The sequence below is a fragment of the Ostrea edulis genome, chromosome 4 (assembly GCF_947568905.1).
Source record: "Ostrea edulis chromosome 4, xbOstEdul1.1, whole genome shotgun sequence".
Taxonomy (NCBI): Eukaryota; Metazoa; Mollusca; class Bivalvia; order Ostreida; family Ostreidae; genus Ostrea; species Ostrea edulis.
Genome location: NC_079167.1, coordinates 57,066,928 through 57,094,685, shown reverse-complemented (window position 1 = coordinate 57,094,685; position 27,758 = coordinate 57,066,928). Strand labels below are relative to the sequence as shown.

Genomic DNA, 27,758 nt, shown 5'->3' with positions numbered 1-27,758 from the left:
TTGACTTTATTAATTTATATTTTGATTTATCGTAGTCTTTGGAAAATAAAAAATGATAAGCACAGCGTCTGATTTTAAATTGATCTATTTGTGTCCACATTGTTTGGCTACCGACGGATGTACTGAAGTGCGGTGTTCATGGCAACAAATCCATCGCGTCGGAGTTTTTTTTATACCCATATATTATTTTCTTCTAAATCTGGTATCCCTTAGAAAGAGATTCATATGCATCCTCGTCTACGACCTAACACATGTACTACAATTAAATGCAGCACACCGTGGCATTTTTTAAAGCTATGCAGTATATACCATGTTATAAGTCAATAAGCCTAGTTGTTTACATCACAGTGGGTCTTTCTGACGTCATCAGCAAGGGAGATAAGCCGCGATCATCAAATATCATTTTCGTGATCGAGTACGTACATTCAATCAGCTGTTATGACGTTGTAATGCATTGAATAAAAAATTTAAAATGAGTTATTGTTTAATAAACCTTGATTAATGAATTTCCATATATAACTCAATTTCATCAGGATATCGTTTCATATGACCTTTAAAACAGGTCTCAACGGAGAGAGAGAGAGAGAGAGAGAGAGAGAGAGAGAGAGAGAGAGAGAGAGAGAGAGGTTACAACTTTTTACCGAATTTAAACAAGAGATGTTTGTAAAACACATATGTCCCCATGGTGCAAAATTGAAAAGGGTTATACACACACCTCATTTAATTGATAGTATTATCATCAATTCAAAATATTGAGCAGACAATATCTTCCTATGTCAAGAGTGAATTGACCATGTGACCTAAAATTCAATAGGGGTCATCTACTCCTTATGATGTACCAGTGTACCAAGTTTGGTACGTGTCAATCAAGCAAATAATTCTTAAAATATAGGAGACAATATATTACTATGTCCAGTTGAACTATTGACTTTTGATCTCAAAAACAATATGGGTCAACCTCTCCTAAAGATGCACCAGTGTACTAAGTTTGATGTCTGTCAAGTAAAAGGGTTATCAAGATATTGAGTGGACAATATATTACTATGTCCAGTTTGACCCTTGACCTTTGACCATGTGATCTCAAAATCAATAGGAGTCATCTTCTCCTGAATATACACCAGTGTACTATTTAAAGTTTGATGTCTGTCAAGCAAAGGGTTCTGAAGATATTGAGCAGACAGTATATTCCAATATCCAGGTTGACCCTTGACCTTTAAACATGTGACCTCAAAATCAAGAGGAATCATCTTCTCCTGTAGATGTACCAGTGTACCAAGTTTGATGTCTGTCAAGCAAAGTGTTCCCAAGATATTGAACGGACAATATATTCCTATGTCCAGTGTGACCCTGACCTTTGACCATGTGACCTCAAAATCTATAGGGGTCATCTTCTCCTGAAGACGTATCAGTGTACCAAGTTTGATGTCTGTCAAGCAAAGGGTTCTCAAGATATTGAGCGGACATTATATTCCTATGTCCAGAATAGATTGACCCTTGACCTTTGACCTTTTGACCTGAAAAACAATAGGGGTCATATGAAATATCATTATCATCAAGTGAATGGTTCTCAAGATATTGAGCGGGCAACATGTGGTCTACAGACCGACCGACCGACCGACCGACCGAGCGACAGTTGCAAAACAATATGCCCCCTCTTTTTCAAAGGGGGGCATAAAAACATTGTTTATTTGTGGATATACATCCGGAGTGTACATTGTAGGTATTGGTAAACTCGAGAGGAATCCGGGATTTAGATCCAATATCGCATCTGATTTTCACAATTATCGTGCGGATATTGTTTCCTGTTCTAATGAAATTCGCCCCTTGATATAGATTCTTTTTAAAATATTCGTATAACTGATAAATATGTGACGGAAGGAAATCATTTCGATATGGCAGATGACGAGGGTAGTTACTATATTGAACTCTGTAAAAATCCAATAAGATTTGACCCTGTAGACAAAGTTACCAACGTTTTCTACGATGACGCCAACAAACAGGTACAAATCAATGCCTCTGTTTCGTCAACAAACAAGTTTGGACTACCTAAAACGTGATTTGAATATCTTTCCATAACCAAAATAAATCAGAATATAGCCAAATTTTCCTTTCTTGATATAACTTCCGTTTGCCAAATAAAAAGGTTGGGAACACTTCCTGTATAGCGTACAGGCACTTGTTTCATACATGGGTCACCCCCTCCTTACTAACACCAGGAGGGGGTAACCCATGTATGAAAAAAGTGCCTGTGCTATAGCGAGATCGTGATTATCCCTCTTTAACAGCGAGAAAGTAAACATTACCATAACAGGTATTGTGGTGTTTTGATTGAAAATAAAGGCAAATTCAACGAATGCTGAATAAGTGCGACACATTCAACATGACACAAATTGTCTATTGAATTGACAACACAAGAAATTTCATATCAACGTTGCTGCATAAGAGGGAAGGAGGTTGAAACCCAATGCACGTCATGAGTGTTTTTGTTTTGACAGAGACATATATAACGGGGATTAGAACAATCTCCCACTCAGAGTTGTGGTCTGTTACTCTCTCAGACAGTGAATGTGTGAGCCGATGGTAGAGAATGGGATTATTAGCAACTTCCCCAAGTCTTGTATCATCTTGCGGTCCCATTTTCCTGTAAAAATGCATACTCCGATTTAAATTGCATATTACATCTTTAAATAATGAAAGATATCAAGTTCAAACCTTCCAAATCCTATCACTTAAACCATTCAAGATACAATATTTTTAGAAGATGTTTCACTTCAAAGTAAAATGAAAGTGAAGTTTCAAAAGTCGACACACGACTCAAAATCGGGGATATTTCAGCAAATAGTTATGGTTTGCTAATTTTTTCGTTAATAGTATATTTGTTGATCATCAAATCATTTCAAAACTTATTACGTTCGATTTCAATTTATGATAGGAGTGAAATAAACTTATTAATCAAAATAAATTTATTAAACCAATAAATAGGAATTAACAATTTATAGATGGGACCATCACCAATAAACATGCAACTGTAGGAGTTGCTTATCTCTGTTATATATGTCTCTGGTTTTGATTTGTATATTTAGAAAGATATAAGGCATTTTAACAGTGTTTCATGTTTGGATGTGAAACACGAAGAGATGTACTTCTCGGGTGTTTTTCTCGGTTGTACGGGATTTATTTACTCTCTAACACTAAAGAGGGATAATCATGTCTTCATGAGAATATCTTGCTATAGGGGAAGTGTTCCTAATCGCTATAGGGGAAGTGTTCCTAACCAGATAGATAAATTAAAATGCTAAATTTTACTTTTCACGCCATTTCTTAGTATCATGCTTTGAATCAAAATCACATCTATTAAATATAATCTTGGTGAATACATCACTAGGGTAGGTGTCAGTCCAAATAGTATAGCCAAGCTGAATATCACAGAGAATTATTTTGATTGTGATAATTATGCACAATTTACAATCAGTTGATATTCTTATAGAGTGCATGCATTTTGTGTGTATGAATAATGTCATAATTCAGCCAGGTTTTCCCCCCTTTTTTTTCAAAAGCAATATTTTATGAAATAAGCAATTTTAGGACAAGTTTTGCTTTTTAAAAATGGTGAATTCCTGAATTAATCAACATCAAATTGATATATGTAGATGTGGTTAATTATATTACAATGTTCAAACTATGTAAATATCACTTTGCTTGATGCTTATAGTGTACATTAAATTCTAATCCAGAAACCTTTATGCAAAGACCTACTTTTGATTTTGATCAAATTATGGTGTAAGATACACATTTGTTTACATGATCAAATGATAAATGAGTATTTCACAAGCAAATGCTTTGATTTCAGTCAACTCTTTGTGTCCTTCAATTTTAGAATCACCTTATGAAACTTCAGTTTGATATTTTTGGGCCAAATTAATACTGTTACAGTAACTTTAAAAATCTACTTCTCTCACTGATTCCATGGAATTTCAAAGAACAAGGTACGATTGTATACATAAAAAGGCCCAAAACTTTTCTCTCTATAAAATGTGTCTGGAATTAACCTTAATCAGCGTTTTAAGAAAGTAAAATATATGCCAGGTATACTATGTCAACAAAATCAGAATGATATTCCTAATTGGATAGCATTATGACATCATGGATAAGACATTTCCCGCCTTTTTTTCAAAATAAGCCTGAAAACTGTCAAATGTCATACAGATTATTGCTCAGGAAAAGATGTGCGCATTTGTTGAGCAAAATGAAAATTATATACATTGTGTATAATTTTAAGATGAAAAACATACTTGAATATGAACAGAGCTCCTGATAAGGTGCATATCAGCGTAAATACTCATTAAATTTTACCAAATACGCATTTAAGTTAAAAATCATGCGTACAATTACACATTAGCGAATGTAAATAAGCTTTACACTCTCAAAGTAATGCGTATTAGTCCGCGTATTTGTGATACATGTAGTATGATATAAATATGAATTATCTATTCATATGAATTGAGGTTAGCCCAGGGCTTGATCATACATGATATTTAGCACTATGAAATACGCTTTGATGACAATCATAATTTTTAAAAATTGGAAGAGTTAACTCAAAACACTATTATATAGGCCTACTTGTTATACTTTCTTTCTTAAAGAGTTAGTGTGCGGTCGGAAGCACAGAAAAAAAACTTGTATTATCAATCATGGACGAATGATATACAGAATTGGATCTTAATCATGTGACTGAGTGTCTGACATATTCAAATTTAATGCATCAATGATACGTATCAAATTCCCAATGACAATGAATAGTTTTAATAAAAAGAACTGCAAAGGATTTTCCCCATAAATAGCTGGAGCAGTCTTTTAGTATAAACTTTAAGTTAAAGTTTAGCGGAAGAAGTATCGTTTATCTGGTGACATCTTCTGTGCAAAAGAGCAAAGATAATCAGTAAATTAACAAAATACACTTGAAAATTTTTCTGAAAAGCAAAATACTCATTGATTTGAAAATCAGGGAGTAAATACTCTTTGTGGTAAAAAAAATTATCTGGAGCTCTAATATGAATTTGCTTGAAACATGTGCTGTATGTTTTCTGAACGGAAAACCACCTGAATTAGTGGGTATTTTTTTTATTGAAAATGGCATTTTTGCAATTTTATGCCAACTTCTAGCTCTCATCATATGACACAAATCATTTTGCTAATCAAACTGAGCGGATTTTGGGTTTACTAATCTATTCCTTATTTGAATGCCAGGGTTTGAGCTCCAAGTGAAATCATCAATATTTTGGGCCAGATGACTTTAGAAACTGTACCTACTTCTTTGTAGAAATATGTACTTCAGTTTCTACCTACTTCTTTGTAGAAATATGTACTTCATCTGAGTCATCACATCAGAAAACTTTGATGGAGGTTGAAAAAATAACTCCCTCATATCATCTATATGTACATATTCCAATGTAAAGAGTTGCATTTTACACATTACTTATAGTTTTTGTTAAAATTGAATGTTCAGTGAGTTGTGTGTACTTGCTGTTTCCGGGAATTTTGCACAAAAATTGATAAGTAGAAGATACAAAAAATTTCCATAAACACAATTTCTTGACTTACTTGACTTAGTTCCTTCTCTCCTCCTGGAGAATAGGGCCTCTAACACAAATTTTCCGGTTTTTCCTGTCTTGTGCAGCTCTTGCTGTTTCAGTCCAGTTTGTAAACCCTAGCTGCTCTCTTTCTCTCTCTACCGTTCTTCTCCACTTTTCCTTTGGCTGACCCCTTTTCCTTCTACCTTCAGGTGTCCATGTTAATGCTACTCTGCAGTTGTTTTGTACATCTTTTTTCAAAACATGTCCACTCCAGGTCCATCTTCTTACTCTCACTAAGACACTGATCATATTCGTCTCTGCTCTTTTCGTCAAATTGATGTTAGCGATCTCCGCCGACCAATATATCTTAAATATCCTTCTCAGGCATGAATGGAGGAATACGTCTAATATTTTTTCATCTCCCTTTGTAACCTTCCATGTCTCTGACCTGTATAACAAGACTAATACAACATTTGATCTAAATATTTTCAATTTGGTCTTTCTTCCAAGGTGGCTGTCACTTGAGATTTTGCTCAGCTTGTTAAACACAATCCTGGCAAGCCCTATTCTCCTTTTAATGTCCTCTGTAGCCCCACCACTTTTGCTGACTGTTGCACCGAGATATATGAATCTATCAGCTTCTTCCAGATCTTCCCCATTCATAGTTACTGGTGCGCTTGATGTTGGATTTATCATTTCTGCCAAATGATGAATGGAATCTGTTTACAGTAATACATGTGCTGCCTATTTTCTTTTCAGGTGTTTACAGTGCGCTCTGGGGGTGCCGTTGGGGTGGTGGTTAAAGGACCAAAAGAAAAAGACAGTATTACATTTAGGTCAGGATTACAAGGGAGCACTTGTCAAAAGTTCAAGATATTAGACGCATCTAATGAATACTAAGAGAGCGATACCTTGTACAGAAATAATACAATTTTATGTAATTCTACTTTTGTAAAGTTACATTCCATAAATGAGGTATACATCTATGTTATTCAATGATCTCTTATTGAAATATACAATTATTTATTACAATTGATAGATTCCTCATTAGGGAGGAAACAGTTTTATACATTGCATATATACATGGTGATGTTTTGATGATCTACTTTAAACATTTACAAAATATCTAATGTGTGTAAACAATGAAAAACGTGAAATATCAGTGAACAACTTCAAAGCACACTTGGTTAGATTTTTTTTATCTGCTTTCTTAAGACTGCATAATAACTGTTGTGAAATGTTGAGGATGTAGATGAAGTATCGGAGGAAATGAGTGCAAGGTCCAGAACATTCCATATTACTAACCTGGTGTCCCAGGGATATAGTGTACGAGTCAAATTTTGGTTACAGTGAAAGAGATTGCATAATATGTTTAGATAATGTTGTTTAGCTTAATGTAAATTTTTTTTCATACTTAGTGCTCTTACATTACAGCTCTTACAGTGCTGTTACCCAGAAAAAAACCTTCAGTTGCTATTTGAACCGTAGTTTGTTATTATACTTATTTCCTTTCTATGTAATTAATTATTCTTAAGGGTTGTTTTAAATTGTTTTATATGTTATTAGGGTAATTATATCATTACATTAGGCACTATATTAATAATAATAATTATGCATTCTAATTCTGACACTATGAATATTTGATTCACATGTATGTGCACATTGATTTTATATGATCTTTTCTCTCACATTTGTAAAGTACGTGCTTTAGAGAACTAATGTTGATAGGGTGTTATATAAATCTTTTAATTACAATTACAAACTATTTAAGCCTTCACCAAGTTTACAATGTTTTAAATGTTTCACTCCTTTAAATATTTGTCATATAAAATATATATATATCTACTATCAGAATGGAGAGCAGGGGAGATGTCACTTCCATAAAATTTTCTCCGGACAGAAGAATCTTGGCGATACAAAGATCGCCCAAATCAGTGGTATGTAGTAAATGCTACACGTATCACTTACTTTGGTGTACCATATATATTGGTAGTAAATATAATGAATAAAAATTACAAGAAAACCTACATGTACATAGGATGTCTTTTGGATTACCTTTTCTATGTTATTTTAGGAGTTTGTTAATTTTCGTGATGATATGACAACTGATCAACTGGAGTACTCACAGACGTGTAAGGTAAGGTTTGAATGTTGTAGTGGAGCACCTTGATCAATGGCAGTGGCATACAGCAGGACGATATCATGATTATGAGGTGTGTTTTTTTTTAAATAAGAGGTATTATTATGGTCTATGGTTTTATTTAAGGGAAAATCAACAATTATTAGTGGATTTGTGTGGACCTCTTCAAATGAAATTGTCTTCATCACTGATCATGGACTGGAATTTTATCAGGTAAGACAAAATAATTGTACTACCCTGATGTAGAATGAGGAAGATGAAAAAAAAAAAAAAAAAATTAAAAATTATTTTTGATATAATAGTACACGTATAAATTTTTAAAAAGAAAGCAATATATTGTGAAACTCCTTGGTACCAGAAAAAAATCTTTGGTTTAGACAACATTGAAAGTACAGACTGTATTTCATGATGGTCAAAGTTTGGTGCTAGATATGTATTCATGTTTTACACGACATTTCAGATTGCGCAGAAGTGCAGTTTTACTGTACATACATGTATCATTGATATCCATTGGTTATTAACCTGTAAATGTTCATTGCAGATATCTGAAAGAAGGACTCTAAAGTCTCTCAAAACTATCAGCATGAGTGTCTGTTGGTTTGTGTGGCTGGTAATGTCATTTTATTCTTACAGAAGTGTAGAAATTTAATGTAATACAACCTGTTTTAGAGATATTTAATTAAAACTGTTTGTGTGCCAAGTCTTAATGTAGCATATTTAATATTGAGAATTACTTAATAGGGCGATTTGAAGTCCTGAATAACATTAAAGACACTTAAATCTTCATTATATATGCTTGTATATATTAAGGAAGTTTTGTACAAATCTTGTCTTTTCTGCTTCAGTAATTCTTGAGAAGAATATTTTTCTAACCAATTTGATATAATATTGCTATTGTAAATCACATTCTATTCACAAGAACATTAATTATGTGTAATTTTGCGAGACTAGTCATTCACAAAAATTTAGTTCTCACCAGTGAAATGTTAAATATAGAAAACTTACTAAGCAGTTGATAGTAAATCATGAACGCTATGTCTTGTGAATAAATACATCATTTCATCCTCAAGAAAATAAGTTCTTGTAAAAGTGATCTCAAGAAAATAAGTTCTTGTAAAAGTGATCCACAGTGTTGTGATGTATCTTGTATCACACATGGAAGAAGCCTTTATTATAACTATTAAATGTGTAATAAAATTTGATTAAATTTTTGATACAGGTAGAGAGCAGCTGCTTACTGCTGTCATCTGGTGCTCAAGGGAATCAGTTGAACCCTTTCTTCTTCAGAGTAAGTGACGGTAAACTTCCAGTCTCCACTGTTCTACAATGTTACAGTGGTGCTTGTTAAGATAATTTGCTCTTCAAGAAAATCTGCCAATATGTCGCATAGTGTGCTGTTGCAATTATAGATGATACATACTGGGACATATAGCATGCGTTTATGGTTGATTTTGATATTTTAGCCAAGCTTAATTACTAAACTGGCCAAATTTGAAGTGGATTTGCCAGCTGCCCAGAAAACAACAAAACAACCTTTGTTAGAAAGAGACGTCAGTATGGCCAACATGTAAGCAAGTTTTATATCAGTTGTTTTCCTTCCTGTTTAAGGAGAAGTGTAAGCATGTGATGATGAGTTTTAAAGACTAGCAAATGATTTTTATCACTGCATTCACTTGTGTATTGTAAAAAATTTTATGATATGTATACCACAAAGAAATATAAGAATTGTTATGGGAAAACTCATTGTTTAAAAGGGAATACAGGAAATATAATACATTTATTATGAAAAAATACTGTACATATATATATATATATATGTATGTACATGTACTTGCATTTGTCACCAGGCAGATATTTCTTAGCAAACAGAGCGTCAGATCTGCTGACTTATTTATTTTTTTATGACAGATATGGTCAGCTTTATGTGATTGTCCTAAGACACCAGCCTCGACCTGGCTCAGTAGGGGCGGAAATTGTTTTGTATCAGATTCAAAGGTACACAACTCTGATACACGTGTTCATTTTCTATTTATTGCTTTAAGTTTTCGATATACACTACTTTAAGTACATGACAAATGTTGGTAGATTAATTGACACTATTTCAAAGAATACTATAGATTGATATTTAATTGTGTTATGGATTGAATCTACTAGTTGTTGTTATCCATATGATAATGGTTGTACTGAAAAACTTTCAATTTATGAATGATGTTTAATTTCCAGAGAGGGTGCTGCCCGTAAAACAGACATAATGAGATTGGATCTCAGTGGGAGATTTGCCATAAATGTTGTTAACAATATAATTGTTGTGCATCATCAAGCCTCAAGGGTAATTAAAAATATTTCTCTGATTAGGAATGAAGTGATGAAAATATTCATAGATACATGCTGTTTTGCACTAAACTATTGTTATTGTATGATAAAAACTTTTGTCCAGTATTTATGGAAAAATGACATTTTCTTCATTAAAAGAGATATTTGATATTTTCATTCCAATTAATTTTTTTATCGAACCTTATTTTTCTGTGACAGACTTCTGTGATATTTGACATCAATTTGGATGGTGAATCCGATGGATTTGTGAGGTACCATCATCCTGTGGTGTCACCGCTACCCATCAGGCCTTTCAAACTCCTCCTGCCCTGTATGTATACAACTACATGTACAGTAAGACTTACATATAAGGAAATAGTACTATAGTGAATACCTGATTATGATGAATGTGTGATATACTAAATACCTGTTTGTGGTGAATCTTTTAAATAGTGAATACCATAAAATCACTTATTTTGGTTGGGCCAAATCTTAGTGGTTTGTGGGGGGAATTATGTATCTCTAGGTGGGTTTGATTTAGTGGTTGTAGAATTTTTAAACCACAGGAAAATTAGTGGTTGTACAATTGTTGTTATTTTTAAAGCAATAGCAGCACATGATATATTATTGATTATTTCCTATGAAATGCATGTACATGTAAGTGAACTTTTCGTTAGAAAATATGAATGAAGCAGTCTCTTACGTTCACCATACTGGTTGCCAGTACTTTGCTAGCTGCTAACTCATAAGAAGTACACAGTAATTTATGTGGATTTTCGGGACATGCATTTTGGTACCAAGCATTTCATTTCTATAGTAATACATATTTTGGATTTCTAGTCAACTCGTACCCTGACCGACTCGTACCCAGGTCAACTCGTACCCCATAGGTCAACTCGTACCCAAAAGGCAAAAGTCATCTCGTACCCAAGAATCTGCCCATAATGCAATATATCTATGCGCATATAAGTGACATATCGCTTAGGTACGAGTTGTCATCAATTGAAGAGGAGGAGTCAACTCGTAACCAGATTCTTGGGATTTTTACTTTTTGGGTACGAGTTGACCTATTGGGTACGAGTTGACCTGGGTATGAGTCGGTCAGGGTACGAGTTGACTTGACTCCATATTTTGTATTCTGAATTTTGTGTAAACTGAATAAATATTTTAGCATTATAGTGTATTTGGATAAGTTTCGCTGTATTTCATATTAGTAAAAAATGCTTGAGATTCTATCATACAGAGATGATTGGATGTACTTGGGTATGTATGTACATATACTTTACAAATTTTATGAAAATATGTCCTGCATCAATCATTTCAGCACTTGGTATCCAAGCTGGTCAAAGTAAAATGGAGTACAACTGTGAACTTTGTATCCTCTCTTATTAGCATGATTTAAATGCTTTTTTTGCCACTAAGTGGTTGAGGCATATAGTTTTACTCTTGTCCGTCCTTCTGCAACACCCAGTTTTCCAGACTTTTATTCTAAATGCCTTATGATATTGAATTAATTTTTTTATATGCAGATGTATATTGATGAGTTACAGATCGAATTTGACTTTTATTCCAGTTTGTTGATTTTTGATGGAGTTGTGCCCCTTTAATGTAGAAAAATGACTGTTCTGATCATATGATGTTATTAATTCAGAAGAAACTTTTATAAAGTATATATTTATTTTTTTGGCTGTTAAAACATATAAAGGATTGTTTTTAGAGTTCTTCATTGCACTAATTGTGTGCAACATATAATCTGAAAACCACATTCAATGCTATACTTTGATGGATTTCCTACATTTGACTTTACTGCAGGCAAGGGCATTTGTACCGTGCCTACACATCTAGTTTAAAATATGAACCATTAAAGTGAATTTGCATCCTTAACCAGGGAAACAGATTCAGCAAACTGGGTTGTTTTTCAGCCCAACGTAATTATTGATGCAAAGTTAGGTAAGTGTGTTTGTCGAAACTCAGAGATATACATAATTTTATAAAATTATTTACATAATTTTATACATACTGGTACATGTACATGTAGTAGACACATATGCAGAAAGAAGTCATCCCAACATATTCTTTGTAAAACAGTTTCAAGTCTTGTTTTCAGGCTGTTTGTGGTACGTGGAACTGAAGCTAGAACCTGTAGTCACGATGATTCCAGACAAGGTAAAATATAGAACCTGTAGTCACAATGATACCAGACAAGGTAAAATATAGAACCTGTAGTCACAATGATACCAGACAAGGTAAAATATAGAACCTGTAGTCACAATGATACCAGACAAGGTAAAACATAGAACCTATAGTCACAATGATAATAGACAAGGTAAAATATAGAACCTGTAGTCACAATGATTCCAGACAAGGTAAAATATAGAACCTGTAGTCACGATGATACCAGACAAGGTAAGATATAGAACCTGTAGTCACAATGATACCAGACAAGGTAAAACATAGAACCTGTATTCACGATGATTTCAGACAAAGTAAAATATAGAACCTGTAGTCAACCAGACAAGGTAAAATATAGAACCTATAGTTACAATGATACCAGACAAAGTAAAATATAGAACCTGTAGTCACAATGATACCAGACAAGGTAAGATATAGAACCTGTAGTCACAATGATACCAGACAAGGTAAAATATAGAACCTATAGTCACAATGATACCAGACAAGGTAAAATATAGAACCTGTAGTCACAATGATACCAGACAAGGTAAGATATAGAACCTGTAGTCACAATGATTCCAGACAAAGTAAAATAGAGAACCAGTATGTAGTCACAATGATTTCAGACAAAGTAAAATATAGAACCTGTAGTCATGATCATTCCAGACAAGGTAAAATATAGAACCTGTAGTCACGATGATACCAGACAAGGAAAAATAGACTTAAGTTTTAAGTTTGATATATAAAGATATCATCTTTAAAATATCCTTTTCAAATTAAATAGATCTGAAATACATAGTACTTGTATATTCAAGCTCACTCCTTGCACTGACACATAACAATAGTATAGTGTGCCAAGGAGGATTGAAACCACCAATCCCACGTGGAAAACTGTACTTACATGTATATATTAGTCAGTTTTGTTAAAATTTGTCCTATCATGTATATGTAGTCATTTTTGTCCAAAATCTGTCTAATTGTAGACATCTTTGTGGATGACCCTTCATTTTAAGTTATTGTAAATCCTTTTTCATTTGTAATAATAAATATTCATGTTAGGACTCTTTCTCACAAAAAACTGAAGTCTCCCTTTTGATTGTCATCTGTAATTATACCCCACGCAATGAAATTGCGGAGGGTATAATGTTTTTGACCCAACCGTCAGTCAGTCCCTTTTTTGTCAGCGTAACTCCTCTAAGACTGCTCAACAGAATTTCATGAAACTTTGTTGTTAATAAGGACAGACTGTGTAGATGTGCATATTCCCAGGAAATTCTGATTCTTTAATTTTTTAACCTGGAATTTTGAGCCCATCTGTCCTGTTCTTGTCAGTGCAACTCCTCTGAGACCACTGAACAGAATTTCGTGAAACTTTGTTGTTAATAAGGACACCCTGTGTAGATGTGTATATTCCCAGGAAATTCTGATTCAATGATTTTTCTGGGAGTTATGCCCCTTTTGAACTTAGAATTTTGAGTCCATATGTCCCGCTCAACAGAATTTCATGAAACTTTGTTGTTAATAAGGACACACTGTGTAGATGTGCATATTCTCAGGAAATTCCGATTCAATAATTTTTCTGGGAGTTATGCCCCTTTTGAACTTCGAATTTCGAGTCTGTCTGACCTGTTCTCACAGTAATGCATAGTATTACCATTCATTATGCGAGGCATTGTCAAGCAATGTTGGAGCTTGGGATATGTGAGCTTGCTCACACATACACTGTACTTATTTTTACTTTTTCTACCAAAATGATATGTGTATGTTTAATAGTTAGTTATTAAAAATCAAATGTCGGTGGTTTAAGTTCTTTATAGTATAGCATTTGTGATGTTACATTCTTGCAAAGTGATGTTGAACAGTGATTTACCAATTTAGTACTCATTTAATATAAGGAATCTACAGCAGTGTAAATTAATGTTGATGAATTATTCGTACAGTATCGCCTGGTAAAGTTCCTGATAGCACGAGATGACAGTAAGCGTGTAATTCTGAATGTTTGTCGCAGTATGCTCTCCCCAGAGAGTCAGGCAACCTTATCCTCCATATCCAAAGTGCTGGATATGCTGAACAGGGTGTACCAGGGTTATCTGGATGCAGAAATTCACATACTGGTAAGTTTGGTTTGGACTAGATGGATTAGAAAAAAATCAAAACAACTTTTTATTTTTGTATTAAAATTAATGTTACAAATTAGAAACTGCAAAAAAACCTGATTGTGTACAGAATTTAATTTCATTCAATTATTCATATACTGTATGTATGGATTATGTTCCCTACAATCTTTTGATTAACTATATGATCAATGATAGTTACACACTACTTTATGAAAACGTTGATTCAGCAAACCATTAGATGAACTGACAGACATACAGACAGTTGATAATAAGTGTCAGAATTTGGTAGTCAGGCTTGTACAAAAATTAAGTACATTGTGTACCTGTTCAAGAAGTGGAGTTCATTGTCTCTCTAGATGGCAAATGTTAATGAGAGAAATATTTGCTGCTAAGGGGTCAATAAAGTCACTATTGTTGAAATGGCCAGTAAGCAGGTAGTTTATTTCGCCAAATGTAAATATAATAACAAAAGTTATCTTCACCATGAGACACTGATATAGAATGTATAGTGGATTTCAACTTATATCACAGATTGATTGCAAGGGAAAAGCACACAATCACATGTGTTTGCTGTCGAATTGTTTCAAAATTAATTATTCACTCTTGGGGGGGAAAAGAGTATTGAAATGATTTTTTGGCTGATGAAAGTATAGTTGATCAACTGTGAAGCTGTTGTGCGAAAAAACTTTAAGAGGTATGATAAAGGGTTTTTTTCCCCCACTAATAAAATTAGGAAATATACTGGAATCAATTGTCTGTCTGACTGTCTGTTCCTGGAGCAAAAATTGTATAGAAAGGGCCAAATTGTAGGAATTTGTTTTATTATGCAGTATTTTGGATGTGCCCTAAAATTGTGGCTAAAGCAAAAGTGGTTTGAATTTCATTTCTCTTGTATGGTACAGGCAGGTGAGCAGCCAGCTAGAGTGGACCCAGCGATGAAGGTGGTGATCGACCAGTCTGACATGTACACCCATGTCTTCTCAGTGTTTGAGGACAATAAGGTCAAATCTTTTTGTAGTACACCATATTTTTTGCTATTTTCCATTTTTTAACCTGATGAAGCTGTAAAACCTTTTTAAAAAGAAAAATTGATGAGAGATCAGAATACCGTTTCCATACAGTGATGATGCTGATCTAGTTTCAGTAAATGTTCGAATGCTAATATGATTTTTTGAGAACATTTCTTAATAGACACTTGGATTATCTTTTCTATATTTTTTTTCCAGAACATGAAGTATAAATTCATGGTGGCTACGCTCATTGAATACATCCGATCCCTTAGTGAGAACAACATCACAGTTCAGGTACCAAAATCACAGCTTAGGCATCATGCATCGGGTAAATTTGGCATTGGGAGTATTTTTCAGATTTTTATCTAAAATGTAGTTTGCAATCTTAACACTTTAGTTTTGATGCAATTTCATTTAATAAGTGTATCATTTATATGTAGTAAAGAAGACGGGTGAACTAGGCGAACAATAAGCCTATTCATGATTGGGCACCGGTCGCGAATCGAGAGTTTAAAATCTGTATTGATGGTACCTGTAGTTATAATAGATACAGTACCATACTAAAACACTGTCCAAAATATTTAGAATTCGAAACAAATATATAGCTCATACTTCAAAGAATGATATTTAATCAAAATCATCATCAGAATTTGTTTCACAGGCAGCATCATGTATATCAGACATTAAGCAGTTTTTAACACAGTCACATAATTACACTGATGCCTGGAGTACCTAAGGTACCAAATGACATTACATATATGCTCGCAACATCCAACAGTATGTTCTCCGCATTTCCATTGACATATCAACTGATGTGAATGAGAAATGTTGCATGTTTTGTGGTGTAAATCAAATGTGGAATAGCGTTTTCTGTATGGTGCCGTATTAAGGTCGATCGATCCTCATGTGACTTATCAATAATAATGGTTAAAAGTGCAAAAACTGTATTAATTTCCATTCAATATAGTTAAATTTAAACAATAACCATAGAAAATGTGTATGTTGCCACATTTTTAAAGATGTCAGACATAAAAAAAATGAAAGTATATGTTAACATTAGAAAATCACACATTTTCGTTGTACAGAAGAATTAAAATAGATAAAATCTAAGGTAACTCCATACTCGCAGTTTTATCTGATACAAGTTTAAAAAGTGTATTTATTTCCATTCATTAGAGTTAAAACTAACAAATGATCAAATAAAATATATAGGTCATCACACTTTTTAAGATGTGAGACATACATATACAAAATCATATATCACTGTCAGAAAATTGCAATATTCCTTAAACAGTGTTATCAAAATTTCATAAAATCTGGTTGTGACGATATAATAACATTCATAACAATTTCATAAAACTGTTTCTTCACAAAAATATACAAATTGTCTGTAAAAATAAAGGAAATCTACCGCGTAATAGACTTGATAAAGAAATCAATAAAAACAGAGTTATTGCCCTTGGGTTCAATATTTTGAAACTTATCGTTGATTATTCATCTATAACTTAAACTTTTAAAGTAGTTTATCTTTAACAAGATTTTTTACAATAACTATCGGAAAAGATTCCAACAAAATTTATGTTCCTATCATGCATAAATCTAAATAAATCATTGATTTTGCAAAATCTGATGACATCACAGAAGGGTGGAATTAATTGTGGATATTAGGGAAATCATGCATAATGGACACCTTAGGAGAAATACCAGCATAGGAGTTATTGCCCTTGACAACATTTTTTTAATTATAAAGAATTTATTATTTTCTTTCATGCGCAAAGTTTAATTTGATAAAGATGTTTGCAAAAACCTATAACAGCACATGAGGATCGATTAACCTTAATGCGTTGATTTGGATTCAGTTTCTCCCCAACAAATGTTTTTGAACAGCATTTACAACCTACTGGTACTCATATACCGAATATGATAAAGGCATCAGTTCTCTCCTCTTTTTGTACAACTCTGAGGCTGGTTTTACAGTTACAGAACACACATTTGCTGTTAGATTTTCCGGCAAATACAAATGGGACAAAATCAGACACTTGATTTGCTTTTGTTCTTGTACTGAACTGTAGTTTACTGTGCATTTTAGACAATCTGCACCAGTTGGTTGCATATTTGGATTTTGTCATGATCTCTTCAAGTAACTTCTGAAGCATTGTTGAACTTGTTCTCTTTAACTTTCCTTTAACATGTCGTTTACATAAACAACATCCATACTTCACAGGAGGCCCCATACTTGTTTACATTTATTCACTAGCTGCATGTTGGAATCTATATATTACTTGTGATCGTCATTAAGACTGCATAAACTTAGAATAAAATGCCAGAGACAAATAATTATGGGAAGTCTATTCATTAAGAGAAAGAAAAAAATAGGTTGAAAAAATTGGTATTTGAACCACAGATATGCAATCTGGGCTTGTCCAAAACTTCAGTGAGACTGCCGCTATACCACCTCGGCTATCCATCTCATGAAGAATTTCAGAATTTCAAGGTATCTAAAGTCACCCGTCGTGGACATAGAAATTTTCTTGATAACACGACAAAAGTTTACACAAAAAGTAAGTTTTTTTCATAGAGTGGGTCAAGTCTCCATACTTTTATTTACAAAACATATTACACCTGAACATGTACTAACATATTTTACTTAGTTCACAATGGAGACTTGGCTCACTCCATATGAAAATCTGATTGGAAAAGTCAAATTTACTGTTATTTTGTGCATTTTTTGCGTATAGGTGATTTTAAGTAGGATTTTCTTCAATGTTCCTCTGAAATGTTCCCATCGAAAAAGCAATTTTGGAAACTATGGATTGATTGTTTTAACTAGAATGCAAATATTTCTTTTTTTGGAGAGTTTCAATTTTAACTTTGATATTTGTCCCTCTGTAGGTTCTTGGGTCAATAAAGTCACCCATCTTCTTTTGTCACTTTCATTTTTGGTGAATTTTCCTCATCCACTGAAGCACCCAACATTTTCTGGGTGCCAAAATTACCTGATGTGGTATAACAATTACAATTCATGTATGACAATTTGTGAAATTCCAAAACTCTTTGTGATAGAACATGTATTAACATAAAAATTAAAATTATTCCTTTTCAGCATTACTTATATGAATTGATCATCAACATTCTAGTGCACAATAACTGTTTCTACCAGCTTCATCAATTTCTGCAGTACCATGTCCTTCAAGACTCTAAACCACTCGTAAGCATAAATTTGTACAAAGAATGTCAGATCCACATTCTAAGTACCGGTAATGGAAAATTGTGCCAGTATTTTACATATTGCTGTACTGAATGTGTACTATCATACATTTACAGATATGATTTCATTTTACACATGTGAAGTTAAATCTTTCGATTTCACCTACATGTACCTGTAGTGTTTAGAAATTTCAGTTAAATGTTGTCGTACATGTATCAAAAGTTGCAATTTAAGTACAAGTACTTTCATAGTTTTGACCAACATTATAAATGCATACACTTTCATTGTAGGCCTGTCTGATGCTGTCACTAGAAAGTGTTTATCCTCCAGCCCACCAACTGGCTCTAGACATGCTAAAGGTATGCAACAAACAAGATCAATTCTCTGCCAGCTTTACCATTGAATAATTATGAAAAATCTCAAGAGGTTCATAAATCTCAAGAGGAGCTTAATGATTTTTATCTCACCTGAGCTGAAAACTCAAGTGAGGTTTTGTGATCAAAGTGTGCTAAGCACTCTGCTGGTATGTCTAAGCTTATCACATTTTCCACTTCTTAAACTCCCCTGGACCAACCAAATGTAACACCAAAATTTCCTTGGGCAAAGGGAACTTGCAATGTTGTTCAAATAAAGAGTCATGTTCATCCAAGGGAAGAATTGGTTTGGCACTACTATCAATTGAATGATGCATGTGTATAACCCTTTTTAATTTTGCACCATGGGGGGGTAAATATGTTTTACAAACATTTCTTGTTTTAAATTTTTATTTATACATACCATGACCCAGAATGCCAGGACAGGGTCACAATAGGAGTTTTAAAGTTTTACATAAGAATATACATGTTATATAACTAGGTATATTCTTCTCAAGAGCCACAAGGGCACAGTTTTACAAAATGATATGCAGTCATCACATTGTGGAGGTTCAGTAATCTCAAAACCATGACACTTGGAGATAGGGTTGGGTTACAGGAAAAATCTAAAATTCTATGTAGGAATAAATACCGCTTGGAAAATTCTTTAGATGTCTTATTCTCAAGAATTACAAATGTAAAAAATTTGAATTCCTATGCAAGCATTCCAAGGCTAATATAGTGTAGATTTGCTTTTTATTCAAGCCATGATCCTTTGGACCACAGAATTTCATTCATAAAAGCAAACATTACCCAAATATACTAACTAAAAAAACCCAAAACAAAACAAAACAAGAGGCCCAAGGGCCTAGAATCGCTCTTCTGATAAACTGTACAACCCCACCATTTCTATTCTTAGCCTCTTAGTATTCTAAATCTTTAGTTAAATCCTAAGAATTCAAAAAAAGTAGGTCAATGTGACCTACTTTTTGGTTTACACATTTTGAGAACCCAAGAAATATCAACTGACAAAGTTTGATGATTTTAAGCCAATTAGTATCTGAATATTGAAATATAGCTGTCAAATTCCAATCGTAGGTCATGGTGACCTACTTTTTGGTCAGCGAACTCCGAACATGCAAGACCCATCAACTGACAAAGTTTGATGACTGTAGGTCAAATAGTATCTGAAATATATAAATATAGCCGTCAAATTCCAAAAGTAGGTCAAGGTGACCTACTTTTTCGTCAACACCCTTCAAACATGCAAGACCCAACAACTGACAAAGTTTGATGACTGTAGGTCAAATAGTATCTGAATTATATAAATATAACCGTCCAATTCCAAAAGTAGGTCAAGGTGACCTACTTTTTGGTCAACACCCTTTGAACATGCAAGACGCATCAACTGACAAAGTTTGATGACTGTAGGTCAAATAGTATCTGAAATATATAAATATAGGTGTCCAATTCCAAAAGCAGGTCAAGTTGACCTACTTTTTGGTCGAAACCCTTCGAACATGCAAGACCCATCAACTGACAAAGTTTGATGACTGTAGGTCAAATAGTATCTGAAATATATAAATATAGCCGTCAAATTCCAAAAGTAGGTCAAGGTGACCTACTTTTTGGTCGACACACTCCGTAGACTCAAGATGCATCAACTTTCAAAGTTTGATGATTGTAGGTCAATTAGTGACTGAAATATATAAATATAACTGTCAAATGCCAAAAGTAGGTCACAGTGACCTACTTTTTGGTCGATACACTCCGAAGACTCAAGATGCATCAACTGACAAAGTTTGATGATTGTAGGTCAAATAGTGTCTGAAATATAGTAATTTAGCTGTCAAATACCAAAAGTAGGTCACGGTGACCTACTTTTTGGTCGACACAAACCGAAGACTGAAGACGCATCAACTGACAAAGTTTGATGATCCTAGGTTTTACAGTGCCCAAAATATGCATCTAAAATTGAAAATGTGAAATTTGAATATCTGCAAAATTCAAAAAGTAGGTCACTGTGACCTACTTTTTTATAAATATGTTTCAAGGCCCCAAGATGCATCAACTTACAAGATTTGATGATTCTAAACCTCTCGGTATTTGAAATAACAACTTAAAATATATCTATAAATGATAAGCCATAAAATTCAGAAAGTAGGTCACGGTGACCTATTTTTCAGTTGACGCATTTCAAGGTCCCATGATCCACCAACTGACAAGTTTTGATGATCATAGGCTTCAAAGTGTCCAAGATATGCATCAAAATTAATTTTAAAATAAATACCTGCAAAATTCAAAAAGTAGGTCACCGTGACCTACTTTTGAGACAACTTGACACAAGGTCCTAAGATGCATCAACTGTCAAAATTTGATGATCCTAGTCCTTATAATGACTAAAATATCTAAGATTTAAGGAATTTAAATTTTTTTTAAATTTAGGTCAACTTTGAAGTGACCTTGAGACCACGCCCTTTGCCCCAGGGTAATGCCTTGAACAATTTTTAATCTACAACATATCCTCATCCTTATGTGTAAGTTTGGTGATAATCTTCCCTGTGGTTCTTGAGAAGAAGATTTTTTAGCAACCACTACTTTTGTTTGTATTTTCCTGATTATCTCCCCTTGTTAAAGGGTCACATCCCTCTATTTAGTATGTATGAAAGCCCTTGGGCCAATGATACCCTGTAACAAATTTGAAAAAAATTGGCCAAGGGGTTCTTGAGTTATAGCCCTTTATCTAAAAAGTTTACGCACACCGCACAAATGGCCATAGCATTAGCTCTTTGAGCCTTTGGCTCAGAAGAGCTAAAAACAAATACTGTATATATAAATATCTAATGTAGAGTAGAGTCAAACTGTGGAATTCAGGGTATTTGGATATTGATTCAAAGTTTCTCTTTATATAATCATATCACTTTGATGAATTCATTACATGTATATGTTATCAACCTGATGAAAGTATGCAATTTGACCTAGTCAGAGAATGAAATCCAAGGTCAATATACATTCATCAGGTTGATAGTGTATATCAACTGATATCAACCAAAAACTTTAGAAGTAAAGGATATGTATTATTTGTATTATTTATGTAAAGGATATAAGCCAGAAACTGTCCATTCTGTGAGAGAAGGAACTGATCGAGGCCCGTAGGGCCGAGATCAGTTCTTTCTCTCACAGAATAGACAGTTTAAGGCTTTTAACCTACTTAAAACATTACATCTTTTGTTCTAAGAATGGACAGTCTCAGGTAAACCCATTGACAATGATAATTATGAATAAAGCTATTTTTGAATAGTCTGACTATATAACCAGTCTTGTGTAGAAGTCTGTTTCTTTTGTTCACTTATTGGACAGTGTCAGGTTAGTAGTCTTGTACTGCAGGTTTTATGTTCACTCACTCTATAGTACTGTGCCATATCAACATGTCTTCCTCAGATGGGGAGAGCATTTTCATTGCACAATCAAAATTTAAGGATTTTAATGAAAGTACTGCAAATATTATCTTAATGAGTGTTATATTCTGGATATGGAAGGTGAGAAAGTTATGGAGTCAAATTTTGGTTTGAAAAGCATTGTGTTTTTGAATATTTGGATGAGGAAATAATTAACGCTAGCCAAAAGAACCCAATACACCTATCTCGTGAAATGAAATTATTTATGAAAGCGAAAATAATAATTCAGAATTAGGATATGCTAATAAAGAAAACATAAAAAAGCGTAGTGAAGAAGTTTTGGAATGTGCCTCTGAATCCAGCGAAATTCAAATACAGTATGTAAATATGTCTTTCAAATTTAAGTTTTGATGCGATATAATAATGGCCAATGGAATTGAAAAAATTGTGAATCTTAAAGTTGAAGTAGAGAATTCTACCAAAGGGAAATATCGTTTTAAGTGTTTCAGTGATTTTTCCTATATCTGTGTTGATTCTTACCTGTAGGGAATTTAAATTTTTTGTATCTCTTTGACGTCTTTCACTTATTTTCAGCCTACCTGTAGACGTCTAATAAATTATTGGGTTTACCTGGCACTGTCCAATAAGTTGACAATTACTGTCCATTATTTTTAAGAACGGACAGTATCTGTCCATTCTTAAAAATAATAGACAGCAATTGTCAACTTATTGGACACCTACAGGTAACCTTTGCACTACAAGTGGACTTTCTCCTATATAAAAGCCTAAAAAGACAAAGGATTGCGTAACAAAAATGTTTTAAATAATAGTCAATTGTTGCCATGTGATTCTGTTATAAAACGCTTATAGAAGTAGATAGTGTCTAAAATACATGTAAATGTTTATAAACTTACTATGCTAAAAACAGAACATAAATCCTATGGGGATCTGGGTTAGAATAGGTCCTCAGTACCCCTTGCTTGTCGTAAGAGGCGACTAAATGGGGTGGTCCTTCGGATGAGACCGCAAAAACTGAGGTCCCATGTCACAGCAGGTGTAGCACGATAAAGATCTCTCCCTGCTCAAAGGCCATAAGCACCGAGCATAGGCCTAAATTTTGCAGCCCTTCACTGGCAGTGGTGACATCTCCATATGAGTGAAACATTCTCAAGTGGGACGTTAAACAATATATAATCAATATATCCCATCGTACTAAAAATAGATTATCTTACTGTCTGGGTTTAGAAATGTTCTATTTTTAGTGTAGTAAGAGTTTATACAGCTCACAAAATGACACCTGGTCGGCCATCTTTGTTTACAGCTAGAGTGTAAGACTTGGTCGAATGTGATTAGAGATACAAGTTTTCATTGGATGGCCAAATAATGATAATCAATTTTGGAATTCCCAATCTATTTTTAATCCTTTGTTGGAAAAATGATATGTTATATTAAACTCAAAAGTAGAGGTGACTATATACATTCTATTTTTTTGTTTAGTTTGTTGGATCTCAGCCATTCAGAAAGCTTTGATTTATGCAATCATAAAGTAAATGTACTTTTTGGGTTGGGCAGTGTGCAGCACTGTTAAGATTTGTTAGTCAAATTAAGTTCCTTCAACAGTATGTGTATTTCATTATTTGGTGAAATTATAATGGTAAAAGATCCAGTAATTGCAACAATGAAATTTTCAAAAATTTGGTATACTATCAGGTAATTTGAAACCAAACTTAAGAATGTATATTGGTATACAAAAAAGTTTAAATTTTCCTTAATTGGTTGTGATTGATGAAACTTTTGTTTTCACAGAGGTTGTCCACTGCAAATGAGGAAATCATTGAAGTCCTTTTATCAAAACAGCAGCTTTTACCAGCTTTGAGGTAAAAATTTTGAGTGGAAAATTCTCTCTTAAGATATCATTGTTCTCAAGTTTTAAAGAAATGTATGTGTGCAATATAAGGGGATGAAAACAAGTACAGGAAATCTATGGTGAATTTCTGTTTCAGCACATGTAGCATTACAAATACTCAAAAAAATCCTAATAGGGAAATTAAGAGCTGAAATAGGCTATGCCTGCTGCCCAATCCCATCCACTTATTAGTGAATAAGATATTGTTTGAATTAAATACTCAAAATGCTGTGTCCTAAGATAAATATTGTAGATTCTTTACATTTACTCAAGTACGTATATATACACTGTACATGTATTAGTAAATCACATACATGAACCATATCTCAGTTTCCAGAATCAAAGCATGACAAAAAAAGTCAGTAAAACAAAAATCGAAGTTCGTTCAACCATGAAACTTGATTCTTATTAGTTTTTGTTAGAATAGGTAACAAGAGTGAAGCTTTACTCATTAAATTCTTAAGTTGAAGCATAGTGGGAAAAAGTCTAAAGAACTACATTCGGCACGAAGTCCCATATATATATCTTGTAAGAAAATCACTCAACTGTAATGAAACATGCACTTGATCTGCAAACATAAGTAGTAAACCACATACCAAAATTCAACTTTCTAAATCAAAGCATGATGAAAGAAAGTGTGGAAAACCAAGTGGGACAAACGAAAAGGTAATCTCTCGTCATCTATAACATAAGGGACAAACAAGGAACCCCCAGCATTTAATTTCAAAAGTGACAAATGCAATGTTCTGCCCATGGTATTTGTTCTAAGTAAATATTCTACCCGGAGGTCTTGAATTATTTTGTAGATTCATAAGAAGTGTGAACATCGTAGATTCAGTGTCGTCACGAAAGTTTTTAGAAGCAGCCATGAATACAGATGATGCTATGCTGTTTTACACGGTGTTTAAATTCTTTGAACAAAGAAACATGAAAATTCGAGGAAAACCAAAATTTCAACCAGGTACAAGACTGAAATAAAAATTAACTCTTTTTCTTATGTGAATTAAAATTATGTTCATCATGTACGAGCTATAGCTAGTGTAAACTTAAATCACCAATTCTTTTATTGTTTCAGGGGAACATTGTGAGATGTATGTTAAGCATTTTGAGAGTCTGTTTGGAACTGATGCTCTTGCAGAAATTGTCCTAGCAAGCTGATGAGATGTTGTTTCAGAACAAATATGATTATGAACAAGCACAGAGACATTGTTCTATTCACTACAGATGTAATCCATGGACTGGTTGACATATCAATTCAATAACACCCATAGGATTTAGTTTTATACAATGGATAACACTTGATCTTTACGTGGGAAATCATTTCCAGAAGCATCAAATGCAGATTTTCTCTGCAATATATTTATCTGTATGCAAATATGAATAAATGATATCCATGCACATGTTGACAATATGCATGATTCTTCCAGGTCTACTGTAGATTCACAGGCTCTTGTTTCTATAAATAAGTTGTGACGTCATCTGTATACTAATTACTTCGTGTATGTCTACACATAAGGCTGCTACAATGTCTCTCCATTGGCTCCCGTCAATAAGGAATATGTAGATTCACAGGCTCTTGTTTCTATAAATAAGTTGTGACGTCATCTGTATACTGATTACTTCGTGCATGTCTACACATAAGGCGGCTACAATGTCTCTCCATTGGCTCCCGTCTTGCACTGCTCGCCTTATGGTGTTCCAGTTGTATCCAATCTCTAAAATTAATATACAATGAGGATCACCATCAAAGTGTTCCCACTTGACATGCACTGCCTCAAACAGAAGTTACCACCTGCCTACACAAAGCCAAACTATGATTCCTTGTATCCGTTTCTGTAGCAGTTGAGGTTTTACATGGCTGGGTTACTGGCCCAACGCACAACCCTCCTTTCTCATCTGGGGTTGGGACCGGTCATGGCGGAGTTCTGTATACTAATTATAAGTTATTATTAGTATACAAACGTCAAGGCTTTATTTACAGAAACAAGTGCCTGTGTAGATTCCTAAATACCATATAGCAGGATTTTTCTGTGGGATGATAAATTTGGCTTATTTTAGCGGTTAAATAGCTTTCCGCAAAAATTTCACTCGCCAAATATGCACCCAATAGCAACTTCAGTATTTGCAAGAGATGACTCTTCCCTGTCCACCAAAATTTATTCTGCTAAAATTAATAGCATACCTTAGAGCCAGCAAATTGCCAAATTTTAGACCCGTTGTAAAAACCTGCTCTACAGTATACACAAGTAATTTAATGCATAATTTAGCAAGAAGCATCAACTCACGAAATAAAATTATTTACTTTTAAGCTCAGATGAGCTTTCCTGATCACTTGTCCGTCCATAAACTTTACACATATTTGACTTCTCTAGAACCCTGGGCCAATTCTAAGCAAACTTGCCACAAAATGTCATTGTGTAAAGGGGATTCAAAATACTTCAATTGGAGGGTCATACCCTTTTCAAAGGGTAGATAATTCGAAACTAGTGGGATCTTTTCAAGAACCATGTGAAAGCTTCCCCAGAATGTAGATTCAAAATTGTTTAAATCATGGCCCCCATTTTTGCTTCTCCAGAACCACAATGGTTAATTTCAACCAAACTTGCTTTAAATTATCCTAGGATATTAAAAGGGCATTCAAAATTTTCAGAGGAGGGGTCACAACCCTTTTCATAGGGGAGATAATCAAGTAATAGTGAAATTGTAGGAGGATTTCTCAAAACTCAAATGGAGGGTCATGCCCCCTTTTCAAAGGGGAGATAATCAAGAAATAATGAAATTATAGACGGATTTAAAAATTTTTTTAAAAAAGTGAAACTTCCTTTATAAACACTGTAGATTCAAAATTGATCAAATCATGACCCTGGAGGTAGGGTGGAGCCACAATTAATTTTTTTTTTTATTGGATATGTGTATGCATATATACATGTATATATATACTCTTGTAGAAACTAGTTAAGTAAACTCAATCTGCTGCTATATTTTAATTATACTAGTGTAAACTTTTCTATACTTATTTCTGTATTATGTGTATATATAAGCAAATATCCTAAGGTAGTGCAGTCAAATGTGTTCAATTTGTGGCTCCCGGAAGTTGGGTGAGGCTGCATTAGGGGATCAAAGTTTTACAGAGGAAAATATCATAAAAGTCTTTTTAATATGAAGAGCTAAGTCATGTTAATACTCGGACATCCTCCAGTGGTGAAGAAAACAAATATGGACCATTGTGTTAGGGTGGGGATAAATTTTACATGAATATAGGGCATCCCTATGTTGTATGAATTCAAGTCGGGGTAAGTCATGAATCCCGTTTGGCTAAGGTAGGTCATAATATAGGTTGAAAAAATTTCAGGGGAATAAAGAGAACAAGAAGTTCTTTCAAATCTTCTGAAGAGCAGCAGGATCAGGTTGACTCTGGTGAGCATGGTGGTCCATAGATCTTTTGTACTTTTTTTTACTGCCGAAATACATGTAAAAACTCTTGATCAAATCCAGTCCCCTTGCAAATTTATTTTCTAGAACGTCTGCATGTCATCAGACTTAGTACTCTCATAAAATAAAGAATGAA

At 33.8% G+C, this 27,758-nt stretch overlaps 1 protein-coding gene across 1 annotated transcript; it reads left to right on the top strand.

Annotated features, from left to right (window-relative positions):
- The first annotated feature begins 1,782 nt into the window (after positions 1 to 1,782).
- On the top strand, positions 1,783 to 25,588 carry LOC125670862 (regulator of MON1-CCZ1 complex-like). The gene is made up of 22 exons (XM_048906273.2): positions 1,783 to 2,000; positions 6,333 to 6,409; positions 7,426 to 7,510; positions 7,648 to 7,710; positions 7,840 to 7,926; positions 8,255 to 8,323; positions 8,933 to 9,001; positions 9,177 to 9,280; positions 9,622 to 9,708; positions 9,937 to 10,042; positions 10,246 to 10,357; positions 11,351 to 11,401; positions 11,923 to 11,976; positions 12,134 to 12,192; positions 14,139 to 14,312; positions 15,218 to 15,316; positions 15,542 to 15,619; positions 18,429 to 18,533; positions 18,824 to 18,892; positions 24,091 to 24,161; positions 24,997 to 25,151; positions 25,266 to 25,588. The coding sequence occupies exons 1-22, from the start codon at positions 1,893 to 1,895 to the stop codon at positions 25,346 to 25,348; spliced, it is 1,965 nt and encodes a 654-aa protein (XP_048762230.2). The 5' UTR covers positions 1,783 to 1,892; the 3' UTR covers positions 25,349 to 25,588.
- Positions 25,589 to 27,758: the final 2,170 nt, after the last annotated feature.

Bases quoted from the DNA above. Each gene is read 5' to 3' on its own strand.
- LOC125670862 (XM_048906273.2), top strand. From the start codon at position 1,893: ATGGCAGATGACGAGGGTAGTTACTATATTGAACTCTGTAAAAATCCA. The intron at 2,001-6,332 runs GTACAAATCAAT...TTTTCTTTTCAG, and splicing joins ACGATGACGCCAACAAACAG to GTGTTTACAGTGCGCTCTGG. The intron at 14,313-15,217 runs GTAAGTTTGGTT...TGTATGGTACAG, and splicing joins ATGCAGAAATTCACATACTG to GCAGGTGAGCAGCCAGCTAG.